Source organism: Hyperolius riggenbachi, chromosome 5 (genome assembly GCF_040937935.1).
Source record: "Hyperolius riggenbachi isolate aHypRig1 chromosome 5, aHypRig1.pri, whole genome shotgun sequence".
NCBI lineage: Eukaryota > Metazoa > Chordata > Amphibia > Anura > Hyperoliidae > Hyperolius > Hyperolius riggenbachi.
In genome coordinates, this window is record NC_090650.1 from 440,611,225 (window position 1) to 440,623,715 (window position 12,491).

General features: G+C 46.9%; 1 protein-coding gene across 1 annotated transcript; it reads left to right on the forward strand.

The window, feature by feature from the left end:
* Positions 1 to 5,436: 5,436 nt before the first annotated feature.
* Positions 5,437 to 7,362, forward strand: LOC137517924 (E3 ubiquitin/ISG15 ligase TRIM25-like). Its single transcript, XM_068235000.1, has one exon. It carries the CDS (start codon positions 5,437 to 5,439, stop codon positions 6,976 to 6,978), a length of 1,542 nt encoding a protein of 513 aa, XP_068091101.1. The 3' UTR covers positions 6,979 to 7,362.
* The last annotated feature ends 5,129 nt before the right edge of the window (positions 7,363 to 12,491 follow it).

Genomic DNA, 12,491 nt, shown 5'->3' on the forward strand with positions numbered 1-12,491 from the left:
ACAGTGGAAACAGGCCCTTATACTCGAGTCAATAATTTTTTCTAGGTGGAGGTCGGCCTATACTCGGGTCGGCTTATAGTCGAGAATAGAGGGTATATTTTTGCATGGCAGTCAAACTTGTTTTTGTTTGGCTCCTCTATGCTCTCACCCATCTTTCTCAGGACCGGATTAAGGCCAAGGCCACCTAGGCCATGGCCTACGGCACCACAGGAGCAAGGGCACCAAAGCAGCCAGCTAAACTGGTGCAGCATTTGCAATGCAGGGACATCAGGCGAGCACCTGACTGCGGTACTCTGCTGCCAGCTGCCGATGCAGCTGCCACTTTGCTCTCTGTGCACGTTGGCATTGTGGCGGACGGCTGTCGACTTGTGCAGCATTGGAGACAAAGTGGAAGACTAAGCTTCTGCACTGGAGACTAGCGGAGAAATGAGTGACACTGATGGCTGCTGCAGTGTGAAGGCCTATACTGAAAAGAAGGGGGGGGGGAGTGAGAAAAGGAGGGATTAAGTGAGTCATCTGGCTACCTATACTGGAGGGGGAGGGGTCCTCCGGCTACCTATACTAGAGGGAAAGGGAGGAGGGGTCACCTGGCTACCTATACTGGGGGGGAGGGTCATCAGGTTACCTATACTGGAGGTAAAGGGAGGAGGGGTCACCTGGCTACCTACACTGGGGGGGGTCATTAGGTTACCTATACTGGGGGGGGGGTCATCAGGCTACCTATACTAGAGGGAAGGGGGAGGGATCATGTGGCTACTTATTCTGGAGGGAAGGGGGGGGTCATCTCGCTACCTATACTGAAGGGGGGCAGCTGGTGACAGTGGCCTTGGGTAGAAAAGAGAACATGCCTACATGCATTTTTTTGCATGCGTTCTTGTGCGCCTACATTTTGTAACCCTGCATTCGTACATTGGACCTTTTGTCTGGCTCATCTTCAGGGCCTTTTTCCCCTGCCCTGCTAAATCGCAAAGTGCTAGCGATTTTTAAATCGTTAGGTTTTGTTATTAATATAGGGATCGCGGTAAGTATTTTCCACTACCGCGATTTTGCCCAAAGCGTGATCGCGTTCAGGAGCGATTTTTAACGCAATTTTGCAATCAGGGCCGGCGCTACCATTAAGGCAAAGGAGGCAGCTGCCCCAGGGCCCCAGAGTTTGTAGGGGCCCCCAGTGGCTACAAGAGGAAAAAAAATGTTTCAAATCGGCCTTATAGTTTTTGAGAAAATCGATTTTAAAGTTTCAAAGGAAAATAAAAATACACATTTAAAAACCTTCCGACTTTAATGGTTAATAGCAAATCCACTTTAAATGCTAGAAACCCTAAATTTACAGGATATGTTAAGGAGATCATTAGGAATAAGAGGAAAAAACAATTTTTCAAAAAGACCTTATAGTTTTTGAGAAAATCGATTTTAAAGTTTCGAAGGAAAAAAGTATACTTTTAAATGCGGTAAATGTCACTTTTAGTAGCCAACCTAACGGTAGTGTAGTTTTACATGCATCAAACGAAAGAGCAATACATTTCCTGACGGGGTTTCCAGGGGGTCTATACGCAGCCGCAGCGCTTTGGCCAGGGATCGCTATACAGCCGCAATATAGCTGTATGAAGATCCCTGGCATTTTTTCCTATTTTCCCAATTTTTTTTTATGTTTAGAGTGTGGGAATTTTTTTTTTTTTTTTAAATTATGTGGGGTCCCCCCTCCTGAAACTTTTTAACCCCTTGTCCCCCATGCAGGCTGAGATAGCCAGAATGTGGAGCTCCGACCGATTGGAACTTCACACCCTGACTATACCAGCTGCAAAAAAGGTCCCCTAATGCCAATTTTTGTTCCGGGGTATATGTTGGGGGGGCCCCCCAGGTTTATTTTGCCCTGGGGCCCCATTGTTGCTTAAACCGGCCCTGTTTGCAATGCAAGTGCGTGGCGTATGCAAAATCATGATCACGTTAAAAAATTAACGACAAAACGCAATTGGTAGAGTTTAGCGATTGTGATTGCTAGTGGAAAAGGGCCCTTACCCTTTGCCCATCTTTTTCATATTTTCATTTTTTGCATGCTTGTATATTCTTATGCAATCTTGTGTGTCTGCATTTCCAGCACATTTATCTGCTCAACCTTCACTTTTTTCCATGCACATTATTTTGCATGCATTTTTTGCATACATGAATTTTTATGCATGCATTATTGTGTGTCTGCATTTTGTAACCCTGCATCCGGACATTGGACCTTTGTCTGGCTCATCTATTCACTTGCCAATCTTTTTCATATTTTCATTTTTTTTTTTGCATACATACGTTTTCATATACATTCTTGTGTGTCTGCATCTATATGCTTAAAAGGATCCTAAACTGAGAGGGATATGTATGTTTCCTTTTAAACAATACCAGTTACCTGGTAGTCCTGCTGATCTCATTGGCTGCAGTAGTGTCTGAATCACACACCTGAAACAAGCATGCAGCTAATCGTCTGACTTCAGTCAGAGCACCTGATCTGCATGCTTGTCCAGGGGCTGTGGCTAAAAGAATTAGAGACACGGGATCAGCAGGACAGTCAGGCAACTGGTATTATTTTAAAAGGAAAAATCCATATCCTTCTCAGTTCAGGTTCCCTTTAGGCCTCGTTCACAGTAGGACGTTGCGTTTTGATGCGACGTTAAAGTCGCAATGCAAATTACAACGCAATGCCCCAAAAAAGTCGCACAGCAATACTAAGTCTGTGCAACATTCACAGTGCACACGTTGCGTTTGTGTGTAACGTGTAGCATTATTAGTACTGTATGCAACGATATTGGGGCATTAAGTTGCGGTGCAACTGTTTGGGGGCGTTGCGTTGTAATTTGTGTTGTGACTTTAACGTCGCATCAAAACGCAACGTCCTACTGTGAAAGAGGCCTTAAAGTAAACCTGAGATGGTAAACTCTAAAGATTTGATACTTAGCCGGGGCTTACTCATACCCCACAAGCTTGTCCCACACTGTCCTCCCACTGACTGCCATTCAGCAGCGATCAGCCCAGATAACAGGTTCAGTGGGGTCCAGTCTGGGTATACTGTGCATACGCGGACCTCCAGACTGGACCCGACTGAGACCCAGTGCACACCAAAAACCTATAGCAGTTTCGCAAAATGCTAGAGGTTTTTGAAGCAGATTTCAGAGCGATTCTAGGCATGTATACAGAGACGTTTTCTAAACATGCCTAGAGTTTTTGCAGTGTTTTTGTGCAGCAGATTACATATATTGTTACAGTAAAGCTGTTACTGAACAGCTTCTGTAACAAAAAAAAACGCCTGGAAAACCGCTCCGATTTAGCGTTTTTCACAGCGGTTTTCCACTTTCCTATACTTTAACATTGAGGCAGAGACGCCTCAGAAATCTAAAAAATGCTGCAGCCCTCGAGTTTGCGTTTTGTAGAAAAAACAAGCCGCTTTGGTGTGCACCAGCCCATTCAATTTCATTAGCCACGCGGTTTTCTCCCTGCAAGCGTTTTAAAAAAACGCTTCAGAACCGCTCTGGTGTGCACCAGCCCTGAACCTGTTACCGGGGCTGATAGCTGCTGAACGGCAGACCGCGGGAGGACGGCGTGGGACAAGCTTATGGGGCTGGAGGAAGCCCCGGGTAAGTATAAAATCTTTAGTTTAACGTCTCTGGTACACTTTAACTTTCCTCCTTGTACTTCCACTTTTTGCATGCACAATTACTTTGCATGCATTCTTGTGTGCTTGCATTTCTTGCATTTTGTAACCCTGTATCCGGACATACTGTACAGACTGGGTTCTCAGTGGTCACTTACATAAGGCATGCATTAAAGGGGAACTGAAGTAAAAGGTATATGGAGGCTACCATATTTATTTCTGCCTTTTAATCAATACCAGTTGCCTGGCAGCCCTGCTGGTCTATTTCTCTGCAGTAGTATCTGAATAACACCAGAAACAACCATGCAGCTAGTCTTGTCAGATCTGACATTAATGCCAGAAACACCTGATCTGCTGCATGCTTGTTCAGGGGCTATGGCTAATAGTATTAGAGGCAGAGGATCAGCAGGGCTGCCAGGCAACTGGTATTGCTTAGATAGAAATAAATATGGCAGCCTCCATATCCCTCTCGCTTCAGTTGTCTTTAAAATAAGTGTGAACTGCAATGAAGTCTGGACATAAGCATTATTGAGTTAGAATAACGTGATCAGCTACAATGCAGTACTGTGAACAGCCCCATAGAAATGTATGGACAGTGAGTAACTTGGCATGCAGAATTATTGTGCAACGCTAAGCACTGTGAACCAACCCTCAACCTTGTTCCTCGTACAGTATTTGCATCTAGGGATGATTAATAAGATATTGCAAATATAAATCTAATAATAAAGTGCTCACATCCTTACTGTTCAATTGGACATACAATCTGATATGTGTAACCAACAATCTCATTATTCACATTAAAGGATACCACAACTGACATGTGGCATAATGAGATAGACATGGGTATGTACAGTGCCTAGCACACAAATAACTATGCTGTGTTCCTTTTTTTCTTTCTCTGCCTGAAAGAGTTAAATATCAGGTATGTAAGTGGCTGACTCAGTCCTGACTCAGACAGGAAGTGACTACAGTGTGACCTTCACTGATAAGAAATTCCAACTATAAAACACTTTCCTAGCAGAAAATGGCTTCTGAGAGCAAGAAAGAGATAACAAAGGGGGAATTTCTTATCAGTGAGGGTCACACTGTAGTCACTTCCTGTCTGAGTCAGGACTGAGTCAGCCACTTACATACCTGATATTTACCTATTTCAGACAGAGAAAGAAAAAAAGGAACACAGCCTAGTTATTTGTGTGCTAGGCACTGTACATACCCATGTCTATCTCATTATGCCACATGTCAGTTGTGGTATCCTTTAAAGGTTCGTATACACGTCCGATAAAGATCGTTCGTTACGAACGATTCGTGACGTTTACACGATATTCAAATTAGACGGAAAAGATCGTTCGTAATGAACGATTGTGTACACACGTGAACGATATAAGTATAAAGTACTGAACGACGAACGATTAAAAAATGCGTGCGCAAACGGAAGTGACGTTATGACAGGCAATAAGAACATGCGTTATCGGACGATCTTTGTACACACTGCAACGATTGAACGATTATCTTTCGAAAAAATCCGCCGGGTTGGATCGGTCCGATTGAACGATAACGATCGTTATCGTTCACAAAAACGATCGTTCACACTTTTTGAACGCACGATTATCGTTCCGATTGTCGTTATCGTTCGTTTTTGAACGATCGTTATCGTACGTGTGTACTCAGCTTTAGGCTTTGTCATGGAATGCAAGTTTTGCTGCTGTATGACTCACCCCTCCCCTGGCCAGGCAAGTAATAAGTAACTGGTTCTCCTGGATTCCCAGAATCAGAGACTTTCACTTTCGTTTCCTCTCCTGCTCCCAGCTATGGCGTCTGCTGATCTGAGCGAGGAGCTGAAGTGTTCCGTTTGTCTAACAAGTTATACAGATCCCGTAAGCCTGAGATGTGGTCACAGCTTCTGCCGGGTCTGTATTGATCGTGTGCTCGACTCACAGGAGGGGTCAGATTATTCCTGTCCTCAGTGTAGGAAGAGGTTCAGGAGCCGGCCAACACTGCAGAAGAACATTGCTCTGAGGAACATAGCAGGGCGTTTCCTGTCTACTCAGCCAGATCAGGAGGTGGCCGGAGTCCGCTGTACTTACTGTATCCATTCTCCTGTACCTGCTGTTATGTCCTGTCTGCTGTGTGACGCTTCTATGTGTGATAATCACCTGAGAGTCCACAGCAAGGCACCAGAACACGTCTTATGTGCCCCCACCACCTCCCCGGAGACCAGGAAATGCTCCGTCCATAAGAAGATCCTGGAGTATTACTGCACTGAGGATGCTGCCTGTGTCTGTGTGTCCTGCTATGTGATCGGGGGACATGTAGGGCATAAGATGATGTCACTGAATGAGGCCTCTGAGGAGAAGAAGAAGAAGCTTAGAAATGATCTGCAGACACTGATGGCCGAGACAGAGAAGGCTGAGAAAAGAGTCCAGAGTCTGGAGGAAGGCAGGAGAAAAGCACAAGAAAAAGCAAATGGTGAGAAAGAGAGAGTCACTGCCCTGTTTAGAGACCTCAGGAGACGGCTGGAGGAGCTGGAGAAGAGAGTCCTGAGTGACATCATGAGGCAGGTACAATCCTATGATGACATCATCAGACAGCTGGAGATAAAGAAGGAGGAGCTGTCCAGGAAGATGCGTCACATTGAGGAGCTGTGTAACATGACTGATCCACTGACTGTCTTACAGGAATCAGACACAGGTGACTTGTGTGACACGGAGGACATACATGATGAGCAGCTCCATGATGGAGGGGATCTGGATGTGGCCGGCATCTCACACACATTACACACAGCAATATCTGATATCATGTTTGGGATAACTGGGGGGATCTCTGTACAGCCTGCAGACATAATACTGGATGTAGACACAGCTGGTAATGAGCTACATATATCAGATGACAGGAAAACTGCATCCTGGTCACATACAGGACAGAACCGCCCAGAAACACCAGAGAGATTTCAGTATAGTCAGGTGTTGAGCAGCTGGAGTTTCTCCTCAGGGCGACATTACTGGGAAGTGGATGTTGGGGGATCAGATTACTGGAGAGTCGGGATGTGTTACCCCAGTATAGCCAGGAAAGGAGGGCAGTCATGGATTGGGTATAATAACAAGTCCTGGTGTTTGTGCAGGAGGCGTAATCAGTACTCAGTGATACATGACTGGAAAGAGATCCGGTTACCTGATGGGATCCCCAGTAATAGAATCAGGCTATATCTGGATTATGAGGCCGGGCAGATCTCTTTTTATGCCCTGTGTGACCCCATCAGACACCTCCACACCTTCACTGCCACCTTCACTGAGCCCCTCCATGCTGGGTTAGGTGTAGTGGGTGGTTGTATAAAGATATCTGGGGGGAATTGATAGATGAGAGAGGCCCACCCACTGGTGACATCACAGGGAGGGAATTGTGATTGGCTCATTGTCCAGCCAATCCTCCTTACTAGCTGCCTGTGATAAGAATCATGTAACATGAGGCAAATTATTTCTTTCTTTTTCTTATATTCTGGAATTATATTACAAATACATAAATGTTAAAAAGCAGATAATCAGGAAGCAATACTCATGAATATAAATGTTTGCTGACTGTGTCCAGTAGGGGGAGCTTCAGACACCTCATTAAGTTTGTACAGCTCTGCTGGCAGGGCCGGATTTACAGCTCAGGAGCCTATAGGCACTTAAGTGCTAACGCCCTAAACCCCGCCCCTTAACACAGACCACACCCCCAAACCACACACCCTTTCCTTATTAAATAAATCTACACGAAGTAATGTAAATATTACCAAAGACAAGTAGAGAATATCAACAATGTGCAGATATTACCAATGACCTATAATTTACCAAATAAAGGCTGATATTACCGACAACAAGCAGATAATAATACAAATAACAAGGACATTATAATAAAAAAAAATTGTAGTGGCCAACAGGTAGTGACAGGCAGATTGTAGTAACCGGCAGGTAGTGATGGGTAGATTCTAGAGGTCGACAGGTAGTGACAGGTAGATTGTAGTTGCCCGCAGGTAGTGACGGGTTAATTGTAGTGGCGGCAGGTAGTGACAGGTAGATTGTAGTTGCCCGCAGGTAGTGATGGGTACATTGTAGTGGCGGCAGGTAGTGATGGGTACATTGTAGTGGCGGCAGGTAGGGATGGGTACATTGTAGTGGTGGCAGGTAGTGACGTGTTGACATCTCGCTGACGCTGACCATCTGGTAGTGTCCCCAGATTTGATGGCTCGTGGCTGTACTGTCTGTAGGCATGCAATTTGATGGCCTGCATGCACCGTGTCGCTTGCATCAGGCTGCACCAGTACACACGTGTGGAGGGGTGGAGGCAAAGCTGTAGCCTACAGGTTGTTTTTTTTTTGTTTTTTTGCATCAGCAGCCTACCTCTGCTCTCTCTCCCACATGGTTCCCAGCACCAGTAGACAGAGACTGAACCAAAACGCTCTGCTCCCAGATGCCTATGCACCCAGCTATAGTTGCAGCATGATTGAATGCGGCGGATGGCCACTGGGGAGTAGGACACTAGCCTGTCACTATGTGGGGCTGGCTGGGAAGGGCGATGCGATCATTGGCAGGATGGGGCAGGCCGCGGGGGTGATAGTAACATTACGCTTCGTACTGTTGATGTATACAGGGCCATTCAGGGAGCTGCCTCTGCCCCGTAAGGCACAAATAGCCACTACAATGAAATAGTGGCTATGTCCCCAAAATAGTGGGGGCACTGGTTTTAGTGTTAAAAGTTGGTGGGGGTGGTTAGGGTTAGGAATAAGTGGGGGTTAGGGCATTTGTGTGTAGACACACAAATCAGGACACAGGGGTCTCAATCACACAGACATCAGGACACAGGGGTGTCGCACACATATCAGGACACGTGGGTCTCACATCAGGACACAGGGGTCTCATACACAGAGATAAGGACACAGGGGTCTCTCACACACACACACTGTATATATACACACACACACACACACACACACACACACACACACACACACCAGGACACAGGGGTCACACACACACACCAGGACACAGGGGTCACACACACACACCAGGACACAGGGGTCACACACACACACACACACACACCAGGACACAGGGGTCACACACACACACACCAGGACACAGGGGTCACACACACACACCAGGACACAGGGGTCACACACCAGGACACAGGGGTCACACACACACCAGGACACAGGGGTCACACACACACACACACCAGGACACAGGGGTCACACACACCACACACACACACTGACACAGGGGTCACACACACACTGACACAGGGGTCTCACACACACACACACTGACACAGGGGTCTCACACACACACACACTGACACAGGGGTCTCACACACACACACACACTGACACAGGGGTCTCACACACACACACACACACACACACACACAGGGGTCACACACACACACACACACACACACACACACACACACACACACACACACACACACACACACACACACACACAGGAGTCTCACAGACACATACACTGACACAGGAGTCTCACAGACACATACACTGACACAGGAGTCTCACAGACACATACACTGACACAGGAGTCTCACAGACACATACACTGACACAGGAGTCTCACAGACACATACACTGACACAGGAGTCTCACAGACGCACACTGACACAGGGGTCTCACAGACGCACACTGGCACAGGGGTCTCACAGGCGCACACTGGCACAGGGGTCTCACAGACGCACACTGGCACAGGGGTCTCACAGACGCACACTGGCACAGGGGTCTCACAGACGCACACTGGCACAGGGGTCTCACACACAGACATACTGACACAGGGGTCTCACAGACACACACACTGACACAGGGGTCTCACAGACACACACACTGACACAGGGGTCTCACAGACACACACACTGACACAGGGGTCTCACAGACACACACACTGACACAGGGATCTCACACACAGACATACTGACACAAGGGTGTAACACACAGACATCACACAAACACACACACACACTCTCTCTCTCTCTCTCTCTCTCATCCACCAGGCACAGGCAGGGATCAGCGGTGTGAAAGAGAGGCAAAGAAACCTGAAGCTGTGGGGGGCGGGCTCCAGCAGCAGGAGGCTCGTGAATCCCCACTTGTCTGGAGAGAGCGATAGACATTACGTTGACAAGGGAACACGGAAAGAGGAACGAGTGTTCAGAAAGCATTCACCTCACCTCCCAATAGTCTCACTGTCCTCTCCTCCTGGCAGGCATCCCATGCAGCATTGCCGCTGCAAACTTTCTCTCTCTGCCTCCTTCTGTCCCGGGCCGATCCTGGGGTGGCCCCATTCATTCTGCAAATGTTTCCTCTTCCGCTCCTCCTAGCCAGCAAAACCAGACCCTGTGACAACTGGGAGCAGAGCAAAAGCCTAGCTCCGCTCCCTGTCCACCCTTCCACAGCCCTCATGGTACACTCCAATCCCCCAAGTTCCCGCGGCTGCAGCAGGAAAAAAAAACAAATAGATGTTAGCACGTGCCTCCCCTTGCTGCACACGCACGCTACGCAACTGGAGAGCATGGTCACCGGGGACGCTGGCTATGCGGCTGCCTTGATGAGCGGCCGTGACTGACATTGCGCTCCACTAGATTGACAGCATATGGAGGCACAAATTTGGGGAGGGAGGAGAGCCGCCTTTGGAATGTAAGGCGCCTATAGGCACGTGCCTACAGTGCCTTATGGGAAATCCGGCCCTGTCTGCTGGTGTAGTTTTCTAATGAGATTTCACTGCACTGCAGACTGACTCAGAGCTGGAACCCACTAGAGCGATTTTATGAGAGTTTAGGGAGCGATTCAAACCGCTAGCGATTTCCCAAAATGCTCAGATAATGTTAATGAATGGGCCAAGTTCCACTGGAGCGATTGTGATTACCAAATCGCAAAACTCAGGTCATGCAGCATTTTTAGCGTTAGCGATTAGTGTTAGAGTTTCTGCAATGTAAAATATATAAACGCTGGCATAATCGCTTATCAAAACCTGCACAGAGCGATTTTACTAGCGTTTTGAAGTTACTGCACACTGTAACAAAATTAAAATTAATTGAAAGGACCAATCAGAATGAAAACGCTAATCGCTACACAACTGCTGGCAAATAAAATACACTTTTTAAAACCGCTCCTGAAAACGCTCATGAAATCGCTTGCAAACCGCTCATACAAAACGCTAGCGATTGCGATTAGCGATAGCGTTTTGTAGTGGGTTCCAGGCCTCAGGGCTGGTGCACCAAGAGTGCTTTTGAGTGCATTTAAAAACTCCAGCGCTTTGAAAAGCGCTTGCAGTGGCGTAGCAATAGGGGTTGCAGAGGTAGCGACCGCATCGGGGCCCTTGTGTAAGAGGGGCCCCATGGGGCCCTTCCTCAACCAAAGCAATAGCGGTTTGTTGGTCCTGTGGTGGTAATAATCACTTCTATAGATACTTTGAATAGTAGTAATCATTTAACAGACTGTTCCCCATTCCCTTCTGCACATCTTATAATGTGGATGACCTTGGCAGATTTTGGTGCGCCGTATCAAGTGTTACTTGGGGGGGAGGGGGGGAGCAACATAAAACTTGCACCGGAGCCCATAGCTCCATAGCTACACCCCTGATCGCTTGGCTAATGTATTTGGATGGGATGGATATGCATTTTCTCCCAAACGCAAACGCGGGTCCTGCAGCATCTCTGCTGATTTCTGAGGCGATTCAGCCTCAATGTAAAGTATAGGAAAGTGGAAAATCACTCTGAAAAGCGCTAGATCAGAGTGATTGATTTTCCAAGTGTTTTTGTTACAGAAGTTGTTCAATTACAGCTCTACTGTAACAAAAATAAAAACCGCTACACCAAAATGCTCCAGAAATCGCTAGGCATGCTTAGAAATTCACTAGGAACATGCCTAGAATTGCCTAGGAAAATCACTTCAAAAAGCATGAGCGCTTACGATTACGCTAGTGCCTTTTGGTGTGCACTACTCCTCAGGGCTAGTGCAGACTACGGCCCAGTGCACACCAAAAACCTCTAGCAGATCCACAAAATGCTAGAGGTTTTTGAAACAGATTTTCGTAGCGATTCTAGGATTTTCTAAACATGCCTGGCGTTTTTTGGAGTGTTTTTGTATTGCTGATTTTATATATTATTACAGTAAAGCTGTTACTGAACAGCTTCTGTAACAAAAACGCCTGGAAAACCGCTCTGATCTAGCGTTTTTCACAGCGGTTTTCCACTTTCCTATACTTTACATTGAGGCAGAAACGCCACAGAAATCTAAAAAATGCTGCAGCCCCCGAGTTTGCGTTTGCGGAAAAAAAGAACAGCTCTGGTGTGCACCAGCCCATTGAAATACATTACCCAAGCAGTTTTCAAACAGCTAGCGTTTTTAAAAACGCTCCAGAACCGCTCTGGTGTGCACCAACCCTACGGCCCCGTTCACATCTGAGCATTTTGCTGGCGATCTCGGCAAAACGCTCAAGCGCTATCGCTTTTTAAAGTGCCAGTGCCATAATACACTATGGGCCCGTTTGTCACTTGGGTGATTTGCGTTAATCGCCGGCGATTAATGCAAATCGGCAAAAGCAAATTTGTATCCTGCGCCATTTTCAGGCGCTTTCCCGGCGATCGCGTTTAGTGCTATAGAAGCGCTAATCGCGGTCGTGGAAAAATCGACACGTGTGAATGGCGATTTTTTTTTTGGCGTTAATCGCCAAAAATTGCCAGAGCAAAACGCTACCATTTTTCAAGTGTGATTGGGGCCTACAAGAGCTTTTTAAGCACTATAGATTTTAAAAGCTCTTGCTAATGCAGTGCTATGGGGGATTTTTACAAAAACACATCGCTCCAGTGAGAACACACACACACA